This window comes from Cololabis saira, chromosome 21 (genome assembly GCF_033807715.1).
Source record: "Cololabis saira isolate AMF1-May2022 chromosome 21, fColSai1.1, whole genome shotgun sequence".
Taxonomy (NCBI): Eukaryota; Metazoa; Chordata; class Actinopteri; order Beloniformes; family Belonidae; genus Cololabis; species Cololabis saira.
Window position 1 is genome coordinate 29,469,464 of NC_084607.1, and position 22,944 is coordinate 29,492,407.

Below are 22,944 nucleotides of genomic sequence, written 5' to 3' on the forward strand. Positions count from 1 at the left end.
GCATGCATTGTGTTGAACATTGGATAAGATCATGTTTACAGGTGGAGGTTCATTCTTTATCGTTGGTCAGATCTACAGAAATGCGAGCAGACAGAAACAGACAAGGTGTATGTTTATAAGAAGTAGTGAAACGTTGTCGTTTTAAATGGAAAGAGGAAGGTCTAATCTGGCACCATCTTCTCCAGTCGTCTCTGCCGGTGATGCTGAACAGGAGTTTGCATATCGACGAGTGGAGGTGGTAAACTTGAGTCACACAACACTTTATGGAAACTTAGAGGTGCTCAAACAATCGGGGTGCTCCTGTAACACTTATAAATAATAAAAAACTAAAGTTTGGGCCAAAACAAACCCCCCCACCCCTTCAAAACCAGAGATGGATGTGCCTGCTCGGAGGCAACGACGCAGATGGGTCAATATTTAATTAAGCGTGAATGGCTCTGAACGCAGTAATGAAGAGGGAGCTAATCTGACCCGAGCGGGTCCACAGGGACCGTTCTCCAAGGATCCTGCCAAGATTCCACCAACTTCACAGTAACACATACACACACACGGCTGGATGGCAAAAAATAGCCTTTAATTCCACCTCCAAGTGCGTGTGATGGCTGCCTCTCATATCCTGCATTTATATGGACTGTCAGTTGTGCATGTCCTGAGAAATGATGACAGGTGGGGGGGGAGCATAGGGAACAAATGTGACGGGAGGTCCGAGGTGCTGGATTTAGAGGCTTTAAACACCACTTACAACACCAGAGCTGACACTTCTCCTGCCGTTGTCCTGATCGCAGCCTCCAGGGTCCCTTTACTTCACGGCCATCCGTTTTTTGTTTTGAAATGACAAAATAAAAATAGAGAAATAATCCAAAATAATCCATTCCCCATCTTTTGTTTTGATAATAAAAAACGGAAAACGGATCGTTATCCATTATCCGATTTCATTGATGTGTTTGAAAATCGAAATTGGGAATTAAAACAGCGAGTGGAAAACTCTTTTCTCTATTTCCTATTTGTTTCCAAGGATACTGAAAACAGGGATTGGACAAATGGGAAGATTGCACATGCACAGTAATAAGTGAAGAAAGTTGTTTCTGGTTCTTTTGTTCATCAGATTGAAAATTAACAGTTTTAGATTTTTGAAATGTTGAAACAGAAAATAAATCAAATATGAAACCTGGGAGTGAAACATGAGTTTAATCTGTAATCCGTCTTCACTCCGTCATGAAACTGCAGGGATGTTGTGACAGTCCGTTCAGCTGCAGCGTCCAAAAAAAAAAGCAGCGTCCAATCAATAACATGTACTGAAATCTAACATACCCCCCCCCCGTTGGAGACGAATATGAAATAGAGAAAAGAGTTTTCCACTCGCTGTTTTAATTCCCAATTTCGATTTTCAGACACATCAATGAAATCAGATAACGGATAATGGATAACGATCAGTTTTCCGTTTTTTATTATCAAAACAAAAGATGGGAAATAGATTATATATCTCTATTTTTATTTTGTCATTTCGAAACAAAAAACGGATGGCCGCAAAGTACACGGACCCTCCAGCCCCCGTGTTCATTGATTACACGGCAGTAAAGCAGACGTTCCATACATCTACATGCGGCCTGATGTGGCCGCCTCATCTAACCGACACGGCCCGTGTGAGGGATGTGAGGGCAATGATGAAAGTAAAGATTATGTCTTACCAACATGTCGACACAAAAAAAAAGGAAACCTAAAACAACCCAGCTCAAACCTGCTTTCTCTCCAACGGCCAGCAGGGGGACGTTCATGCAGTTAGACACACAAAGTTAAGAACGAGTGACAACTTCTCACTGGATGTGAGGCCTTCGTCAGCCAGGATTTACGGCCTCGGTAACTGCTTCACACCTACCGCTCCTACACTCAGCTCTGACGGAAGCATAAAGGACATTTGGTAGTGTGAACGCGTGTAATAGCTTGAAAATGTTAACAAGTCCAAACTAAGTTTTGGATTCAGTGACTGAGAGACACAGACAGACAGACAGAGAGAGAGAGATGGAGGTTCGCCTAATGTGACAGACAAAAATAGCACATTTTCAGAGGAACATAAAACATATATGTACTACTTACGGATGGGCTTTCATCTCTATGTAATTCTTGGGGATGAATCCATCTTTTCCATTTAGCTCTGCCTTGTACCAGTTCTGATCACACTCTTCATTTAACACCTGAAAGCAGAGGAGGAAGGAGGGAGGGAGGGAGGGAAGGGTAGAGTCAGGACACAGACGTCAAAAACAGCAAAGTGCAGTATAAAAATCAGCATTTATGAACAACGGTTTTAATGGCTTTCATTTCCTGTGACCTGAGACGCAGCATATACTGCAAGTGCAGTTAATGCAGGGTCAATAGCAGTTACTTGGAAAGTAAACAGAGCAGGATATTGCGCGTAAATCCCACTGAACAAATTGCAAAAGCTTCAAAATGGCTCCAGGCTGGTAAAAGAATAGAAGCTACGTATCCCAAGTTAAACTCTCTATAAGATCAAGTAGATGGATAATTTAACAACCGAGGGCACTGGAGTCTGACAACACACGGCAGCGCAGCAGGTGTCGGGACCGAGGTGCAGTCATGTGTTAAAGGTCAACGCGAACGCCACTTTGTTTGTGTGTGAGCGGGAGAGATCGGTGGAGCTATTAAAGAAACATAAACAGACAAAAAAAAAAGGTAGGGGTTTTCATTTTTTCTGCTTAAAACCACCCAAGCGATTAGATTGAGAGATAAAACTACTGCTCTTTTCAACAATAATTCCTCTTTTCAGCACTGACATTACATTTCCTAGGAAAAGCAGCTGATAACACTGAGTCACGCAGCCTTTTCAGCGGTAAAGAAGCAAAGTCCAGCCAGCGATGGCGGCCTGACTTCTGTCTACTGTAAACAAGCGAGGTATACAGCCCCATGAGAGCAGGTAGCGATGCACACATCACACCTGCAGGCTGGAAGTAAAGAAATGTGACGTTTAATCTCCCTGCTGTCCTTTAATCTCAGTCCGTGTTGGACAATGACTCAAGTTTTATGAAATAAATAGCTCTTAAAACCGTCTTGAGGAACATTTCATCTATGTGAGTACGCCTGTGTTGAAAAAAAAATAAATAAAATTTTCCGATTCTAAATCGATTCTCATATTAATTCCTTAAAAATCGATTCTTATGTCTAAAGATCGATTTATTTTTTTTATTTATTTTTTTTCTCTTCATCATTTTCGCCAGGTGAACTTTAATCCCAGTAGTCGGACACACAGTTTGTCATGACACTTCTGAAAAATGCCAGGTGCTTCATGGCAATATGTGTGCGTGGTGACAGAATAAATTAGATAAGCTAAAATGATTTGTTTACTGCATGAACTGTTGCAATTTCTTTCTTTGCACTTTAAACGGATATTGAAAGGCCTGTTTGAGTTATTTATTTCTTAGTTATTTCACAATAATGATTGTGAAATTATTATTTCACTAGTTATTTTACAGTCATATAATTCAGGCAACAGCTCAAAAAACATTTTAAATAACACTAAGCCAAATCAATATCGAATTGGATCGAATCGAATCATGATAATCGATTCTGAATCTTAAGAATCGAGAATCGAATCGATTCTTGGCATTTGAATCGATACCCAGCCCTATATGTGAGCGTGTTTTATTTCAGCTCAGCTTCGCCTTCATTTACTGTTGGACAAGTTTAACTTCCCGTTTGGATGCATTTTTTAGTCCGCGCGTTTCCTCAGATCAGCCCCGAATGTACCAGGCACATCAGTAGAGAGGCAGGCGGGAGAGCAGGCACTGAGAGTTTAGATCCCCAGCCCCTCCATCTGTGTCCTCGCGTAGCTCCAAGAGCCTCAGGTTGCTCCCAAAGGGAAGCCAGCGCTTCGCACGATAGCTGCGCCACCACATGTGTGTGTCTAAGTGTGTAAATGGGTATATCAGAAACATATTAACCCCCCCCATCCCACCACCCCCACACTGTCTCCGGTTAAAAAAGGACCAATATAGGTGCAGGCCAGTCATAATTATCCTCCCTCTTCCCGTCCTCTTAAATATATAATCTAGCCTTTGCCAATCCCGGGACAGCTGTCCCCCCGGTGCCGCTGCAGCGTGAGTGACAAGAGTCCATTTGCTCCAGCGAGCCTGCAGAGCGCCAGCTGTCCCCAGTCCACCCCAGCTGTTAATTCTGCATAAGACCGGCATTACTGGCTGAGGGAGTGGCCTCGGACCCAAAGAAGTCGACGGCAATGAAAAGTGGGAATGTACATGTGCTTCTGTGTGCACGCGAGATTGTGGATTTAAAAAAAAAAAAAAAAAAAGCTCGGAAAACTAATGAAAAAAGGGCTGAGGAGGAGGAGTACCAGACGCGATGGGCATATTGACTCTCGTCACTGTGGCGGAGTGTGAGCCGAACACCGGAGCACAAAAGGGCTAGGCCTCTCCGCTGCGTGTTGACACATCAAACATAGCAGCGCTGCGTGGCGGTGCAGCCTGCCGACCGCCTTCATGTCGCTTTCTGCAAACTCAGTGGCACGGTCGGCCCAGAGGCAACGTCTAATTAGGAACAGCAGAAGGAGAGGAGGCGCACGCTCACAATGGCCGTTCTGTGAGGCTGTGCACAGTCACAACACTGGTCCGGCATGCCGGTCGGCCCAGTTCTGCTGCTTATCCTTAATAACACAAACAAACCACGGTATGGGGCCGATAACCAGGGTTACATGACAGACGACGCGCTCCGAGTTAAAGGGATTCTCCTTTTTCAACACTGATTCTATAAATCCGTGTCACATACAGTGTTTTAAGTAATTAAGCCCTTTGTGTGTTGCTTTCTCTCGCAGGAAAGGCCTTGTAGAGACACAGCAACAGTGCCCAGAGCGCACAGTCATGAGCAACATGTGATGGGGCGAGTGACTGATTTGGTCAATCGATGCACGCTGGAGTAAAACGAATTCAAGGAATCAGGGTCATCGCTGAGCGTCGCCGCCCCGAGGCTGCAAGCATGTCCTCCGCGGGGAGGAAAGGTGGCATGCAACAGTTTACGGTAGCTTATGAGCAAAAGGGTTTCTCAAAACAAAACACCACCAACGCCACAGGAGTAGAAAAGTACGTCCTTGGACGCCGATTGAAGTGGAAGTGTTATCAAAGCGTAGAGAGACAGTGACTCATCCTCACATCTCAAGACATCTCCAGACTGCTCCGTTGTAAAAGATGTGAAAAAGGCAACGACAGGAATGACTAACAATGTTTGCACTGTTTTAATCTGAGATTTGCACAGGACAAAAAAAAAAAAGAGAAAAGTTTTGAGGATTGTGTGACTTTGAGGACTTTGCGTTCCAATCCCAGTTGGAAATGAATAATAATTCATGACAAACAGCGTGTTTGGCAAACTTTGATGCGTCTGAGGTTTCTGCTGAAAAACAAACACATTCTCGATACAGTTTGAATCCTTTTTAACAGACTAAACACTGTCAGATTTCACTTTCTGACAGGGGATCAGCACATCTGACACGGCAATTCCCAGAGTGTGAGAATGTTTTGAGTCGGACACACACACACACACACACACACACACACACACACACACACACACACACACACACACACACACACACACACACACACACACACACACACACACACACACACACACACACACACACACACACACACACACACACACACACACACACACAGAGAGAGAGAGAGAGAATACTTCTGACTGAATCATGTGACTCGAGTGTTCTTCTGAGAAGAATCTGTCCCTCTCAATCCTCGCACTGCAGGAAGATCTGAAGAGCATTTATAAAACAATGATGGCAAACGAGGACGGTGCACGATTATTGAAAACAGGAGAATTAGGACGTGCAGAGTATCTCCGTCAAACTCACGCTGCAACTTTTCTGCTGCGTGATAACGAAAGACAAATTCACAAGACTTTAAATCTGAAAAAACTGGTGTACAAGAAGAAGAGTGCGTCTGATGTTCAACCAAGTTCAACCGGGGTCATAAATCAGGGTTGTTCAGACCTGGTATGAAAATGCGCCCTCTTCATGTGCCTGGAGTGTTCACGTGAGATGGGATCTCAGTTTCCCGCTCTCTATGCAAATAAACACGCAACTGAGGTCACAGTTAGCTGAGCGACAAAAGGGACACGAGTCTGTTGAATGATACTTCAGTAAAACCACAACAACTCACTGATCTGAACGACATCGTTATTCACAGAGTGTTAAACCACTTGGGTAACCTCTGCAGAAGGGAGCATCAGTAACTGATTTGGGAAGTGGCAGAGCGACGTGTAAGTGCACGTCTGCTCGCTAACCACTTGCACTTTTCATTTTTAAGTCTCACAAAATCACATTTCCGGCTCTCGCTGATGAATCCACGCCAGGTTGTGTTGCGTTCCATGGAAACAGCTCTTGTGCCCTCACATGCACCTCCGGACACCTTCGTAGGGCAAAAGTGCTGCTTTATTTACACAAATCACTTCAAACTCCAAAACTAGCTGAAACCACCAACATTTAATCATTGTCAGGATGTAAATCCCAGTTTAATTGTTTGAAATATTTCATTTTTTATAACAAAAAAAAAACCTATTATTTCCAAGTTTAGTAAATAGTAGGGGGTGGGGCATTAGTGCTGAATACAGTCTAAGTTGATTTCTTTTTTATTTTTTTATAAATGTGGTGCCAGTTTACTACTCTGGACACTTTTTTGCCCATTGAAAGCCATTAACCCACTTGTTTTAAATCTCACTGCCACTACCTTACAGCTCCAGGCTTTCTGTAACGTTAACATGTTATTTTAAAGAAAACAGTGATGTTTGACATTTTTACTGTTGTAAATTGTAGGCCGATGCATGTAAATAATTATGTAGACATGCGTGGCTCCCGGGGGGGGGGGGGCAAGACTGATTTGTTTTTGTGTGTGTAAAATTACGTATAAACCAACATCTGATTCATCAACGTGAACTTTTACTGTGCAACAACAACGCAACAAAATATGAGAAATGAACACATTTGAAACAGGCTTTGAATATGTGATGCCTGTGAGGGAAACAGATAAATTGACTGAGGGTGTGTGTGTGTGTGTGTGTGTGCGTGTGTGTTTAGCTCATTTCCAGCAAGTCTGAATCATGTGATGTGGTTCACTGTACAAATCCAACTGTTACACTTGGTGGAGGCCGTAGCAGACCTCCTTTAGGCGTGTGCACAATGACGATTCAATAGCAGATTTGTGTGCGTGTGTGTGCTTCTGCCACAAAGATGTCCAGGAAGTGCTAAATGCATCAACAGAGAATAAAAGACATTGTCTGGAATCAAAAACAAAAGGTTCTTCCAAAGATTCCTGCCACAAGCTGCAACACGGCCAAAATGACCAGAAGAAGGGGAATAAAGAAAAGAAGCAGACAAAAATGAACAAAAATGCCTGAGGACGACATAAAGGTTAAGGAACAGAAACACGCTCGACTCAGCTCTGAACTTGTGTGGCTTTACTCTTAAGAATAAAAAAAAGGATGCATGAACAAATATGAAGTGTTGGTGCCGTTCTCGTGGCTGATTTGCTCACTGTAACTACAGGAACTGACAAAGACGAGCAAGAAAAATGTGAAAATACATCACATCTCTCACAGGATGGGACCACGTGTGCTTTTGACATTTTTTTGAAACAAAATACTTTTTTTCCCCCTCCTTTCTCCAGGAAATTGAATGAGTCACAGGCTCAACGGTTTGTGCCGAGTCACATCAGATCATTAGGTGGGACATTTGCATCCAAACTGTATTAAGAATTGTACAACTGTGTGTGTACATGTATGCATGTACAATTAATTAGTTAAAAATCAAGAACAAGCCATACCTCTCTCAATATGTAAGTGACATATCTGACATATTGACAATTCACCTTCTTATCTACAAGCATCTTGCATTAGACGTTCATTTCAATCTGAAAGCCCCTTGAAGGTTATACCTTTCACCATGTGTTTATTTAACTCAGATTTCTGCGTAGAGAGATCTTTTTTTCTTCTCTTTTTTGACGAGGAGAGCTACTCCAGTAAACATGAGGTCTCAAAGAGTCTCAAGAAGTAACTGTTCTGAGCCCACAGCTTCCAGTGTTGGCAAAAGTTTACATACTTTACATAGAACTGAAATGCACGTACAGACTGCAATCAATATTTTTATATAACTTGAAAATGTAAATTCCTACAAGCAAAACCTTTTACGAGACGTTGGGTCTGGAGAAATGAGCAGAACTGAGCATTAAAGCCTGCATTCTTTCCAGCGGTCATTAGGTCAGTACAGTGACTGCGTGGAGACAACTCGCATATTAAAATAAGATCAAATGCTTACAAAGAATTGCTTTCATTTGAATTCTCATAAGTTTAAACTGAAAGAATAGCAGCCCATGAGGAAAAGCAGAAATAAAATATTTGCTTTGTTGGCAGTTTTTTTTCTTCTCTTAAACCACAGAGAGGAGACGACCACAGCATTCTGTCTGACTAAGCTCTGTACGCGATGCCAACACGGCACTATTACATTCCTTCCTTCTGTTGAGGTTTTATTTTTTTGTTTTCCCGTCTTTTTAATCTGCTCGAAATCACAATAGTTGTAGGAGTTTCCATCTGAGAGGCTAAGGTCCGGGCCCGGGGATTATCTCCTCCCCAGCTGCCACTGTCATCTTCCTCCTCCCCCATCCCTCTCTTAATCACACACTCTAAAAATAATATCGCACTTCCATCCACAAACTCATGATTGACAGTACACAAACCTGTCAGCTCAGACCACAGTCTGGCATTATTGATTTAGCACGTGCCCAAAAAACACAAAGGAACCATAAAAAAAAAAGGAAGAAAGTGAAAAAAATTTGTAACAATGTACATTTCATGCAAAAAGTCCAAAAGTTATACAAAAGTTAACTCTTTTTTTCCCACAATTTTAGTTTGTTTGTGAGGCTATTGAGTGTGACATTTTTTATTTTATTTATTTTTTTTTCCATTTAATTTTGTTAATCTTTTTCTGTCTTGTTTTGTTTTTGTCTGTATGGACACAGCAGGACCTGCTTGCATTTTGTTGGACAATTAATATGATACTTGCTGATTGCATTGTTTTTTTTTTGTACATTTATATTGAAATTTATTAAAAATATTGTTAAAAAAAAAGACTCTTTTCTTTCCTTAACTCATTTGTAAATACGCTTGTGTGTAATATTACAAATATGTGACGTATCTGAGCTGGAACAGGATTTTTTTCATCTCTTGCTGGATTTAACCTACAATAACCGGTCGTCCACTGTTTACATGACAGCAGAGCAAACACTCTCTCTGGCTTTCGTTCAGAAAAAAAAAAAAAAAAAAAAAAAAAAAAGCTATAGTGATGATGGCCAGGTCATTACGCTGAAACCCTTGCTTTCCCTTTCCTGGAAACCTTAAGGAAAAGCCGTAAAAGTGAATTGATAATAGTAGGTTTCTTTGCTTAGAGTGACAATATGGGACATGGCACTGGACCAACTCGGTGAATAAAGGCTGTAGGTAGTAAGAGGGATTATGAGGGGGGGAAAAAACATAAACAAAACATACAGTCGCGCCAGGATTTTAATAAATCACGGACAGGGATTACCTTGAATGTGAGTTAATCTGAATATGCAGCAGGTCGTTCGGACGGAAGGATTCATCGTACCGGAACTACAAGCGGTTTAAATAGGCCCGATAAAGCTTTTATGTTGTATATTTGCAAACCAGACGGCTCAAGTTATTTAATGAGATCACAGAAAATCATCCGTTAAAAGAGTGCACTATTTTACTACGCAAAGTCAGTAAATATGTATCTTTTGTGCGGGAATACTTTATTGGTATCCAAACAGAACAAATGAGATTTACATTACTCAACATGAAAAAAAAAAAAAAAAAAACACACGGCACACAACGACTCTTGTCCTACGAAAGCGGAAGGATTTAGTTACTCGATAAGGAACCCGCAAGTACAGAAAGATAAAGAATTAAAAAGGATACAGAGTCAGAAGAGAAGTACTTCTATGGCTTAATATAGTTTCCCCGAAGTACAAAAACATGACGGTCAGATTGAGCGGTGACTTAAAAGTGCAGTCTGAGAGTTGATAGTTGTCCAACCTGTCCAGAGAGGACCCTTCCTGTTTCCTCATGTCAGCGGGGACAGGCCAAGCCCCCGCGACCCCGGAGCAGATGGACGGAGCAGATGGACGAGGCAGATGGACGGATGGCTGGATGGACAATGTACAGTAAAAATCTGCTCAAGAATTAGGATGTCAAAAGCTCTCAGGACCGCGCAGAAGCGCGTCGACGTGTCGTGCCGGCTGAAAATTATCGAATTAAGTCGACATAAAAGTGTGTGGGTATTTATTCTACGTCCGAGTGATTCTGTAAAATTATACGTGATGACGGATTGAGGAACTTTAGGAATCTGAGGCCTGTTACCGTGACGACGGCAGCGGTGGCGACCACTGTGGAGGCATTACATCCCACAAAGCATGCAAACTAATTCTCACTCTAATTACATACCATCTGGGTCACTATACCATGATTGCTGGATTAAGTCTTTAAAAACCTTGATCAAGCTTTAGTGCGTTATATTTTAAATAACCTGAGGGTCTTATATTGATTGACATGGAAAGACAGCTTTCAGAACAAAACATGACAAAATGAGTCCAACCCCTTTTTGCTCCCAGCAGGGAGGCAGGAGACGATGGCAGTGTGTGCCACCCCAAATCAGATAGATGATGGAAGAGATTAAATTGGATTAGAGTAAACTGAGACCGGTAATGCTGTTGTTAAAGTCATGATTGAGGTCATTACCACATGGGGAGCCTCCCTTATAAAGCACAGATTGCAGCTTCAAAACAAACATTGTGCTTTAAATCTGGTCGATGGAGAAAACTGCAGGACCGGTCAAAAAGTCCAACTGCACCTTTACTGTAGTTTAACAGGATTAAAAAGCAGCTAGGTTACATCACGGCCGCTCGGTAACTTCCGACAGCAGAGTCGGTGAAGAGAAACGACACTGTGGGCAGAGTTGTGCATTTAGGAGCAATTGTTGAACTTTCCTCACCTCTGGTTTTAATCTGGTGCAAAAATTGAAACCACTTTCACTCATCTGCTCTGCAGAAGAGCAAACAAAGCAGAGCAGAGAAGAAGCAAGAATGGTAACTTCTGGTTTTAGTCCAGCTGTCACCGTCTAAGTGGCACATCGGCAGGGAGCTTTGCAGAGATGAGAGTGTGAATCAAATTACAGTTCTGACTCAACACTCAACGGAGGTAAGTAGCTATATAGTAAAAAAAAAAGGCAGCAGCAGTAAGAGAAGAAAAAAAGATAAGAAAGAAAGCAAGAAAGAGCAGAAAGAAAGAAAAAAGAGAAGGAAAGAATGGAGCACTTTGAAGATCACACTCCTTGTGATCAGCTTAGGGAAGCTCCCTGAGGGGAAAAGACAAAATGAGGGCATTTATTTTTCTAGGCAGGAAAATACTGTTTTCTTTTGCTTAGTTCACAATCTTCCATCTATGATGGCTCGCTTGAAAAAAAAGAAGAAAAAAAAAAGTTATAAAGGACACTAAATCCACTTTTATTTCTGCCCTCTTACTGTTGCTGCCAAGAACAGTAAGCTTCAGTGTGAAATGTGATCATCATTAATGACACAGACGGATCTGAGGGGGCATTTATAAGACCGGCGGCGTCCTAATTCTTGCTTCAGCGGCTGATCTGATGAACCACACAGTTCGCCTGCGCCGTGTCTATAGTGCTTAGATTCCCAGCATGAGCACACTGCTCATCGTTTGGGGGCGTCGAGGTAGAAGAGGTAGAGACGGCTGTCTCGTTTTCAATCAAGTAGGATACTGATGAAACCCAAGGTGTACTGAAAATGCCTTTCTGGTTCAGATTGAACTGCTTCGATACCGGGGAGACCCGGCATCATCTGATACCTTGCAGCGACACCACTGTCGCTCTACGGTGAAGAGCCACAGTCAGTCCTCTCTAATCCAATCCTGAGATGATAAAGCAGTTTGAAACAACCAGCCTGGAGAACACTGCCAGTAGCTCCAATGAATGATGTGAAGAAGACTCCGTCTCTGCAGAAGTTTTATCATCACTTAATTTGTCCTGCGAGCAAGTGGTTCAGCCTGCAACGTCTTACATTTTGCACAAAAGTTCATCTCACTTCATCATGGTGGCTGAGTTAAAGGTCGGACACTAATTGTTGCTCTGTGAAAAATCTTCATACCACACATGGGACTGATTACCAGCTGGCTGGTTATGTGAATATCCATCGTGTAGATATTGTGAACGTCTGGAGCAGTGAACCACTGCAAGGACTCCAAGCTGAGTCATTTGGTTGTGGAGGTCGAGTCTGAACATTATTAATATTATCAGACTGGTTTAACACATCTTAAGTGCACTTACTGGTTAAACTTTTGATGTGAGCTGCTGTTACGAGCGTGGAACCCCAAAAAAAGACAGCAAGGAAAGATGTACCGGTAGTCATAATTTGCTTAATTCCTTTGTCCCTTAGGCCTTAGTGGTAAAGCAGAAACACAATTAGCTTCTTGAGGGGAGGGGAGTTCCTACAGCTTGCGTACTTTTGGTCAAAATGTGCAAAATGTCAATTAGAGGGAGCAGATTGCAGCTTGAATACAGATAGCAGGTGAGTGTTAACCAATCCACCCTTGCTCTGATAGGCAGCCACCGGGCCAGATTATGTGGTCACCGCTAAAACACACATCAGTGTTGACTCGGAGCAGACACCTCAAACAGACAAACGCACCAAGTAGCACGTAAAACATGAGCAAAGCACCAAAAAGGTCCATGCAAACACACTTCTTTCCATTACTGCCAAAAGGCAATATTTGAATATTTTTGTCATCGTCCACAGGGAACTTTAAACAAGACCTTCTGGCATCGTGGGCTGCAGACACACATCATCTACGATGTGAAGTATGATGGACCTGGAGGGGTTTTACTTTTAGGAAACGTTAGGAAAACACCGCATTAATTGATCGTTCTGTTCCTCATAATCATAATTTCTGTGCCAAACATGTTCGTTTGTAAACTCTGCTCCCCCTACATGAATTGAGAATTTCTCAGCAAAACAAGGCCGTACTGCTTTAGTCTTACAACTTTTTTTTTTAGGTCATGTGAATCGTAGCCATCATCCATGAAACATCATCCTTACATTCCACACACTTTAAAATATCTTGCAGTTTAAAAAAAGAAAAAAGCTGAAAGGAGATGCACTAATTTGAATACGTAGGCTCCTTAGGGGAAGTTTTTTCACAAGAGATTTAGCAACAGACTAGAAAACAGCGTGCTCCTATGTAAATGTGAAACATCGCCCTTATTTAAAGGAGACCTATTATGAAAAACAGGTTTTTTCTTGCTTTAACATATATAAAGTGGTCTCCCCTCAGCCTGCCAACTCAGAGAAGGAGGAAAGCAACCAAATTCTGCAGAGTCTGTACAGCCGCCCGGATGATCGTCCAGTGTGATGTGACTTCTACGAGCCGTTCAGATTCGGTGCATTTTCGTTACGTAACCAAAATGCAAACCACGCCCACAACTATAAAAGCGTGTAACTGCATGCGAGCGTCCGACTATCGTATCACTGCGTGACATCGGACGCTCTCTGTCCATCTACCTCCAGCAGCTGCCACTTTATTGAGGTTTTTGTAGTGAAATGAGGAGGAATCATAGAGATAACTTCTCATTTCAACTAACTGGATCAGCCGTTCCTCATCCATGACGGTTTCCTACAGCGCTTTCAACCGGCTTTCAAAGCGAGCAACAGGAAGGAAATAGAAGCAGGGCGTCCGACAAATGTTCAGCTCAAAACAGTGCGCCGCGTCGTGCTGCGCAGCGCTGTGTCGCTGTGGCCAGTTAGGACAGTCCAATAGAAAATAAAGCAATGGAATTGATTTTGTCGCTGACGCTCGCATCGCATGCATGACACGGTGTAAAGGCTGATTTATGGTTCCGCGTTACACCAACGCAGAGCCTACTCCGTAGGGTGTGTGTTGATTTAACGCAGAACCATAATTCAGGCTTAACTCCACCGGCCGGAGCTTCCGCCATCTTTTCATAGCGGTGTATCGCGTCATTCAGGCAGCCAATCAGCACAGAGCCTCATTATCATAGCCCCGCCCACTCAGAATCCTGCATACATAGTGAGGTTAGAAACGATAAAGATAAAGACGTGGTCCAGAGGATGAATTTCTAATTTATATAGAAAAAACAATCAAAAGCTTGTTTTTAAGACATTCAAGGCCTGTTTAAAATATACATTAAATGCCATAATAGGTCCCCTTTAAAGATCTTGCAAGCTCAAGATGTCTCAAAACCTTAGATTCAGAATGTAACCCTGTAACACATTACAGCCCATAGTCTGATCAATCGCATTAATGACATAGCACATCACATCCTCTCTATGGTACTGCAGGGTCTGCTCCCATGCAACGCCTGCTGCTACGAGCGTGGAACCTCTATAAATTGAGTAGCTTAAATAAAGAAAAATCCATACAAGTCAAAAGACAAAGCATCAATTTCTCCTTCCCCGGAAGACGGCTTCTTTTCATCAACTGTCATCCTCTTTTGCACTGACTTTTTGCTGACTCTGCTGGAGCCTGGGGCATGCATCATAAAGCAGCAATATGTCTGCTAGCAGGCTTTTTGCTGAGGGGGCCTGGGCATCCAGCTGTCTTTTGGACACCCCGTTTTAAAAAACCAAACTAGAATAAATATATATATTACAACTTTGAACCTTGGTAGTATGGCTGAGTGCTACAACCACACGTATACACAATAGATTTGGGCGCTCTACAACGTCACATATCTAATAAATGCAACGACCAATGTCGCCCGTAGCAACAATATAGTGATGTAAACACCGAGCCAAGACCCCAAAGCTACCGAAGAGGTGAAATAACACTTGAGCAGCTGATTACTGTACACGTCAGGTATATGCACGGCTGCAGAATCATTTACCGTAACTGTGTTTTATTTGTTAATGGTGTTTAAAAGTTTTCCTCATTGGGGTTGCACTTTGATCCCGTTTATCATGCTTTTTTGAGATCAATGTGATGTACCAGGATACTTCTTAGCCAGATGTTTTTGACATCATGAAACAATAATGCATTAACTATGATTTAACAATGCACTGAGATATAGACATGCATATACAGTACAGACCAAAAGTGTCCAAACTTTTAGTCTGTACTGTATATATGTATGCATGTATTTATACTCTGGTGAGAAGATTATATACTATAAGATTTACTGTCGGCATGTTATCTGGTAATCTGATGTGCATTTAAAGCCAAGAATTACACAGACAACCACCACCAACTTTAATTTAAGACAATTTGACCTCTTAAATAGACTTCTCATGGACTACCATGAGGCATGAGTAATGTTGTTTTTCTCCAATAAAGCATGTGCCTTGGAGCGCACACATATCTTAAATGTACAAGTGATGTGATATTAATATTTATTCTTTTTTGTTTTCTTTAAAAATGAATCTGCATCATGGGGAGTCATCTAAATTTCCTTAGCATGTGCGTTCCAACAACCCCTGTAGTTTGTAAATGCTGGGGGATGGTGCGGTCAGGCTGGGGTCAGATGATGTGTGAGAGACTCTCTCAGTCGTCACGAACATGGGGTCAGGTCTTTACGCAATTAGAATCAATAGCTATCACTGCCAAAATGCCTATAAACTGGAACCTCTCTCATGAAAGGGGACTCCCTGTTTCCATACCACGTGTCACTGAAAGCTGCACAGAATTGGGGCATCTTGGCTGAATAATAATCTAAAAAAAGCTAATCTAGTACTAGAATGAGTTGTCAGACACTGATACTAGTACTACACTAGATACTAGTGACACATATCTATGTAGAATTGTGGGTAGTTTACAGTGTAGGGAGGCAGGAAGCTTCTGGGGGGTTGGAAGACGCAGCAAACAGGATGTGAAAGCAGCTAAACTGTAGCATGAATGCGAGCACTCACAGAGGACTCACCGGTTGAGAAGAATAAGACTTTATCATACACTAAAAACAGTTAACACTCTAAGCTTGAAAAGATTTGGCGCTGCATTTTAATACCACAAACCCTGAGATTTAAAACGGATGCATCGAAGCTCATGAGACCTTTAACTCAGAATAGAAACTTCAGATTATTTCCCACTGTGTTGCATTCTGATTCAAATGACGCAGACATTAAAGAGTATTCCCAAGATTCAACAGAGATGTGATTTTTTTTGACAAGATTATCCATGTGCATAAACATTCAAACATCAGCTAGAGCTCTACCGAGGTTACAGACGGTATCATATTAGGCTACGACAGGCTATATCAGGGTCTGCTCTGAAACACACGAGAGCTGCTGGGAACCAGAGAGCTGCAGAGAGAACAGCACATCTTCAGGTTCTGTGCGTCTTGTTCTGTCTTTGCCATGCTGATAGGGACAACTCTGATCTAACAGCTGACCAGGCAAGTCACAGACTGCATATCCCTCATGATGGCCTGAATAAAAGCCTATTACTGTCTTATTTATTTATTTTAAACCCACTGGCTAACACATTCAAAAGACAAAGATCTGCAAAGAACCTGCTATCCAACAAATATTTGTGTTTATATCTGGAAAAGAAAATCAGCTGATCAGATTTTATTTATTTATTCTTTCAAGCATCTCTAAACAAACTGGTTACACGTAGTGTTTCTGCTACAACGCTACAGGGGAGAACACCACCAGCAAAAATCCATATCAAAAGGCTGAATGGGCCTGTACTGATTCATATAAACCAGCACTGCAGCTTCAGAGACGCACGTCGCGGCCTTGGTGAAACATTGACATAAGTCTATGAATAATTTAAAAATAAAACAATAACTTTCTCATACAAATGCACTACATAGCCCCCAATTAATGCTTAATAAAGGCTCCCGAGACTGCAACCTACAGCAGAACATTTTCCTGCTAACTGTATACATTGAGTAGAGGTTAAATAAAGAAAGTGCTTTTAATCAACTGAGAGACGTTTGCAAAGGTGGATCATAGATCATGCCACACGGGCAAGGTTCAAATATTTGTTTGAGCCAATTCAATGACAAGGGCTGTTAATCTTTATTAGAGTAGGAAATGAGAACAAGTGTACATTGCTCAGGGCAATAGCCAGACATAGCTGTGTCCTACGCTTCCTTCCTGCTTTGCCTCTGGTGACCCCCCGACCGGGAAAAAAAAAAAAAGAAAACAATCTTTAAAAGATGCGATTGGAAAATATAAATAGATACATAAAATAAACAAACACTGGTCCATATAGAAGAAGGCGTATCTGTATATTTGTGCCTGCTGTGAATGTTGCTTAAACTTCCTGATGCTGAATATTTTGCAAGATCATGGAAACATTAACACAATATATTACAAAGATGACATATCAAACACGGTGGGAAAACCTAGTGATGAATTAAAAAAAAAAACAACGCACAAATGACATATGGCAGCATCTGTAAGATGAGACCAAGTCTCTCTCACTTGCTTAAAAAGAGATTTTGAATATAACAATAGGAAACTTCCCCTATTTTATCCATGCATGATGGGAAATCACATTGTGAAACTGAGCTAGTCTGCAATATGCAAATTTGCAATGGGCCCACACATTTGTAGTATTAAGTATTTCGAACATCCTTTCACCATTCACCGCCGCCAAATGCTCCTCTTACTGCGGCTTAAATTTAAAACAAGTGTGTTGTCAGATCAGATCGAGAGCATAATCAGTTAACTTAAAATTGCCTGAAAAGATAAAACAGGAAGGTTGGTTCTTCAGCTCTGCCTGCTACTTCGCTGATAAGGAGCAAATGCAGCACGAAACAAGAGGGAAAAAAAAGTCCCAAATATTAATGTGTAAGATACTTGCAGCTATACGGCTTAAAAAAAAAGGCTAAGGGTAAAAATGTGATTACATTAGTCTGTTTTAACACTCAATACCTAGTACTAACACCTAAACCTGAAAATAAACGGGAAGTGAGCTGCAGCAACGCCGCCCTCACAAGATAACCCGACAGTGCTTGAATCTGACTGTTGGATATCGTTTCGACACTGGCCAACACGCGCTTCCCTTCTTGTGAAAAATGTTTGCGACTGTGCTCTGACTCAGTAACAATTTCAGCCATAACAAGTTGAATAATAGCATATGGATTTGTATTTGGGAAGAACTGGGCGAAATATTCCACTGTGAAACTCAAATCACACACGCCAGGCCCTGAGAATTTTCTACTAAAACATTCAGATCAAAATGAAATGTTTCTGCTGAAAACAGTGCCATGTTAAAGGCTGTTGCAAGCTTGAAATGGGAAGTCTCGAAAAATCACTTGGATTGTGTCATAATCTAGACATTTCCAGAACATTGTCGCAAAGTATCTGCTTTTTGTTTAATATCAGCTATCCATATCCCTAATACAGTTCATAAATCCTGTTCTCCAACAGAGCTGGCTCTAAATAAGATCATTAAAACCAAACTTTTATAACAGCAGTCAGCACCAAAATGTTCAACAAACTGCTGCTATACACTGTTGTGATGCTACCATGAAAATATAAAAAAAAACAATCAGTTTATGACAGAGAAAGTTCTGCCATAAACTGCTCCTATTCAGCCATGGTGCAGTCAACAGGTCGAGCTGCTGCACGACTGCAGTCACAACCGTGCAAAAGTCGTGCAAGAGCAAGAGACTTTGCTTGCATTGCATTACTAGCAACTTCCTTTTACGGAGAATAGAGACGCAGATCCATGGAAAATTACCCAATTTATTGCCTGCTACTTTTTCAGGAAAGACAAAACTTAAAAGCTGAAGTGGTTTTACGCACTAATAAAGAAAGAGAGAGAGAATGCAGACAGAATTAAGCAAAGACATTGGAAAGACACGAGACAAACACTGGCCCGCATTACACAACATGAAAGTAAATCCACATAAAGAATATTATTTTTCCCTTAAATATATCTCAGAGTCAGTATCTGCTATAAAAAGGATTCATTAATTCAAATTCTATGCAAGAGAAATTTTCATATGACATGCGTCATAATCCTCACCTAGCGAGAAATTTAGTCCTTTCTTCTGCAAATTAGACATTGAGCCTTGTGATAATGAGTTAGCTGCTGCACATTTTATGATCATTTAAAGATCAACACAAGATTTCATGTCCCTGAAATAACCTATTCATCCCGACAGTTGCACATAAGACTTTTATGTAAGCATCAAACTGTTTTTGACTTTTAGTGAAAGAGTCCAACTGCAATCAACCGATTCATTACTCCTGCTGGCATAGAGTAAGGAATAAAAGTAATAAAAATGACTGAATGAATGCGTGAATCACGTCTTTTCTAAAAACAGGGCTATGATAACACTGTGATAAAGTGAATATTTGTATTCCTGGTGCAGCAAGGCTACGAGTCTAAAGCGTACATTTGAAACCGCAGGCAGATCTGATTATGCGGCATCAAGGGCAGTTAGCAGCATTACCACCATCTCTGAGTGATACTGAAAGCGAGGTTGAAGATGCTTCATACACGCAAAGACTTAATACTTGGTCTCTCTTATGAGAGGGACCTTTGTCCAGAAAGTGGAGCTGTTTAGTATTGGTATCAGCAGATAGCACTGGGGAGAGATGCAAAGGGGGCCTCAGTGAACACAGTTCACCAAAGAAAAGGTTATTTATATGTAGTAGACAACTCCAAACGCTTGTGTGTACCATGCTCTTAAACAAGTCCGTGTCATACTTGTAAAAATCCTACACTTTGCTTTGCTGGTTGCTGGACTAATTGCAATCGCTAAGTATTTTTATTTTTTTTTTAAGTATCCTCCTTTATTGATCATTAAAAAATGTTTTAATTATACGAAGCATAATGCATGTTAGTACATATGCCACATCAAAGGAACGAGGGAAAGCTCAGCTTTAAGCCTATAAAAAGACTGACCGCACAGAGAAAACGTGGGTGAGGGAACACACCATAGAAAGGACGATGTGTAAGGTGGCCCAGCAAACAGGCACTAGCGTACTACAAAGGAAAGCCTGCACAGACACAAGCCAAGACTCCACACTTGCAATTCCGGTGATCTAGAGATCACAACTCTGCAAAGACAAGTCACTAAGCTAAAAATACATTTAAGAAAAGCTAATCAGTTCCTGAGATATTGCCTTGTGCCCACAGCTCAGGAACTGTTGCACAAGGGGATGCACAGCACAGATACCGAAGCGGTCAACTGATGCTAAACCGAAAAGTGCTCAAACGGCCAATTTAGAAAAATTATTTTAAGAAACATCTCTTTAAAATAGGGCTGCAACAAAATTGACAGAGTTGGTAACAATCAATGACAAAATCCGTTGCCAACAAATGTAATAATCAATTGTTAGTTGGTTTCATCATCAGGTGGTTCATGCTGTGGGTGTGAATTTACAGTTCAACTTAAAGGAATATTAATGGTGTTGATGTTTCTTTTAATGGCATCGATCAATGTTCCAGCTTTAAAGTTTAAAAACACAGATATCTCTCTCTGTTTCAGGTGGATGACTCTCTGTCTGCTGGTGGGCGTGTCCCACCTGTGAGCCCATGCGTCAGTCTTTGCAATCACTCCAGGACAGAACTTCAAACACGCAACCAAAAGCATGTTTATTTTCTGAGACTACGGCCCAAATATCTCAGAAAAAATGTGTTATATCTGGAGATACTGTTCCATCTTCATTGATGCTGGCTTTTCAACATGCCTACTTTTTACACTTCTACTGTAACCTCACATGCACTTCCTTTATTTAGACACCGAACTGGTTCAAATTAATTTTGAAACTGGTGACTATACTCGTTTTAAATTAGGCATGTCATTTAAGTAGGAATTTCAAAAACAGGAAACGCTACTGTTAGTGACGTGCTCTGGGTTTATTTAAAAAACAGGATTACAACCAACCAGCCCCCTTCTCATCCATACCATGAAATCTTTGTTCATAGCCGCCATCCTTGAGTTGGAATGAGCTACCAGACTCCATTCAACTCAATTTTCTATAAAAGGTGCATATTTTCAGATCAGTTATGGAAATTTTTTTCTAATTTGGACACAAATTAAAAACTTAATAACCCTCAACTCAACCCTCAATATTAATACATAAGCACACATACAAGAACGTATGCTGAACACAAGAAATGCTTAGAAAATTACACAAGTGACCGGGTCCACTCTTCTGCAACTTTTCAGAGGCCGTCACTAACAGCGGCTGCTCATACGGACAATGTTTTACAGACATGTAGATGTGGGCTGATTAGTCAGTCTGATTGTTGGCCATTTCTTAATAATCAGCATCATGGAACTTCTGAAACGACACAGCTGACTAACCGGCAGGAAGATCTGCAGGCAGTCGTGTGTAAAAGAGGAGTGTCAGACTGCTCTCATGTCTTATGAAAAGTTGTGTGGTTTTTTCCCCCCAGGTCCAGCCATATTGGTCAACCTCTTGCTTTTGCAATGGTGGCTGGCAGTGTAACACAACTGATGCATTCACTAACAAATATGAACTCAGAATTTCTAAATCCTGGGTGAAAGCGAAAACAACAAAAGAAACAAATGTTATTGGACATGCTACACAAAAGTACAAGTAGTAGTTGATTACACAATTTCTTTCTCAGGTTAGGTCCCGCTGATACGGGTTTGCTGCTGCTAAGATAGAGAGAATGATATGGGACTAGAAGTTGAGGGTGGAGTTCACAGGTGGCAGTAAAGACGAGGAGCCAAGATCTTCATTGAACTAGTTCTCTGTCAAAACATTAAACTTGTAGTCACAGATAACCAAATTTAAATGGGACCAGTTATGAAAAACCTGTTTTCTCTTGCTTTAACATATATAAAGTGGTCTCCCCTCAGCCTGTCAACTCAGAGAAGGAGGACACAACCAAATTCTGCAGTGTCTGTACAGCCGCCCGGATGAGCCGTCCAGTGTGATGTGACTTCTACGAGCCGTTCAGATTCTGCTCCCGTCGTCACGTAACCAAAATACAATTTGCATCGGTTGGCCTCCGATATGTGAAACCACGCCTACAACAAACTCCGGCCAGAACAACAACAACTAACTCCGCCGGCCGGAGCTTCCGCCATTGTTTCATAGCGGTGTATCGCGTAATTTAGGCAGCCAATCAGCACAGAGCCTCATTATCATAGCCCCGCCCACTCAGAATCCCGCATAGATAACGAGGTTAGAGACTGGGAAGATGAAGACATCGCTGAGAGGCTGAATTTCTAATTTATTTAGCAAAAACAATCTGTTTTAAATAGGTATTAGATGCCATAATAGGTCTCCTTAAACTATCAAGCGCAGCAAGTGGACATTTTTTTAAACTACACTTTGCTTCCCTCTCAGTCCCTATCTGAGTGATTGCATCATTGACATGTACATAAAATAGCTGCAACTAACGACTCTTCTGATCGATTAGTCATCGACTATCAACTGATCAGATTATGAATCTCACAATTATCAACTGGCTCCTATTTAGTTCTCACCTTTTAAATTTTGCATGAGGTTACCGGTATTTAAAATGATGTGCTTTAAAAAAAAAAAAAAATTCATTCAAAAATACATCTTTTAATCAACATTACTGCCAGTCGCCGTGGCGTAGCATCAACCGCCGCTATACTGTTCACCTGGCGTTACGTACTCTGTTGCGCCTGTGCAACTATCAGCAGAGATAAGAAAGAAGGAGATGTCTCACTCAGTTTAGTTTTCCCCCGACAATAGTCAATTAAATTAGTTTGCGACCATTTCATTATACATTTTTGTCGACAACGTCAACTTATCATTGCACCCCTAGTACACGGATAAAGTAATGATTCAAGTTTTGCTTCTCTTACTGTCAGCATCGGCACTATAACAATACTGTGCAGAAATGCTGGAAGCACTACCAGCAGAACCG

The 22,944-nt window shown here is 41.4% G+C and overlaps 1 protein-coding gene across 1 annotated transcript in view; it reads right to left on the minus strand.

The window, feature by feature from the left end:
• The window catches only part of grb2b (growth factor receptor-bound protein 2b), a 33,660-nt gene that overhangs the window by 6,436 nt on the left and 4,280 nt on the right, over nt 1-22,944 (minus strand). Inside the window, exon 3 of the mRNA XM_061711997.1 lies at nt 2,095-2,192. Coding sequence (XP_061567981.1) covers nt 2,095-2,192 — 98 coding nt within the window. The remainder of the gene's footprint in view (nt 1-2,094; nt 2,193-22,944) is intronic.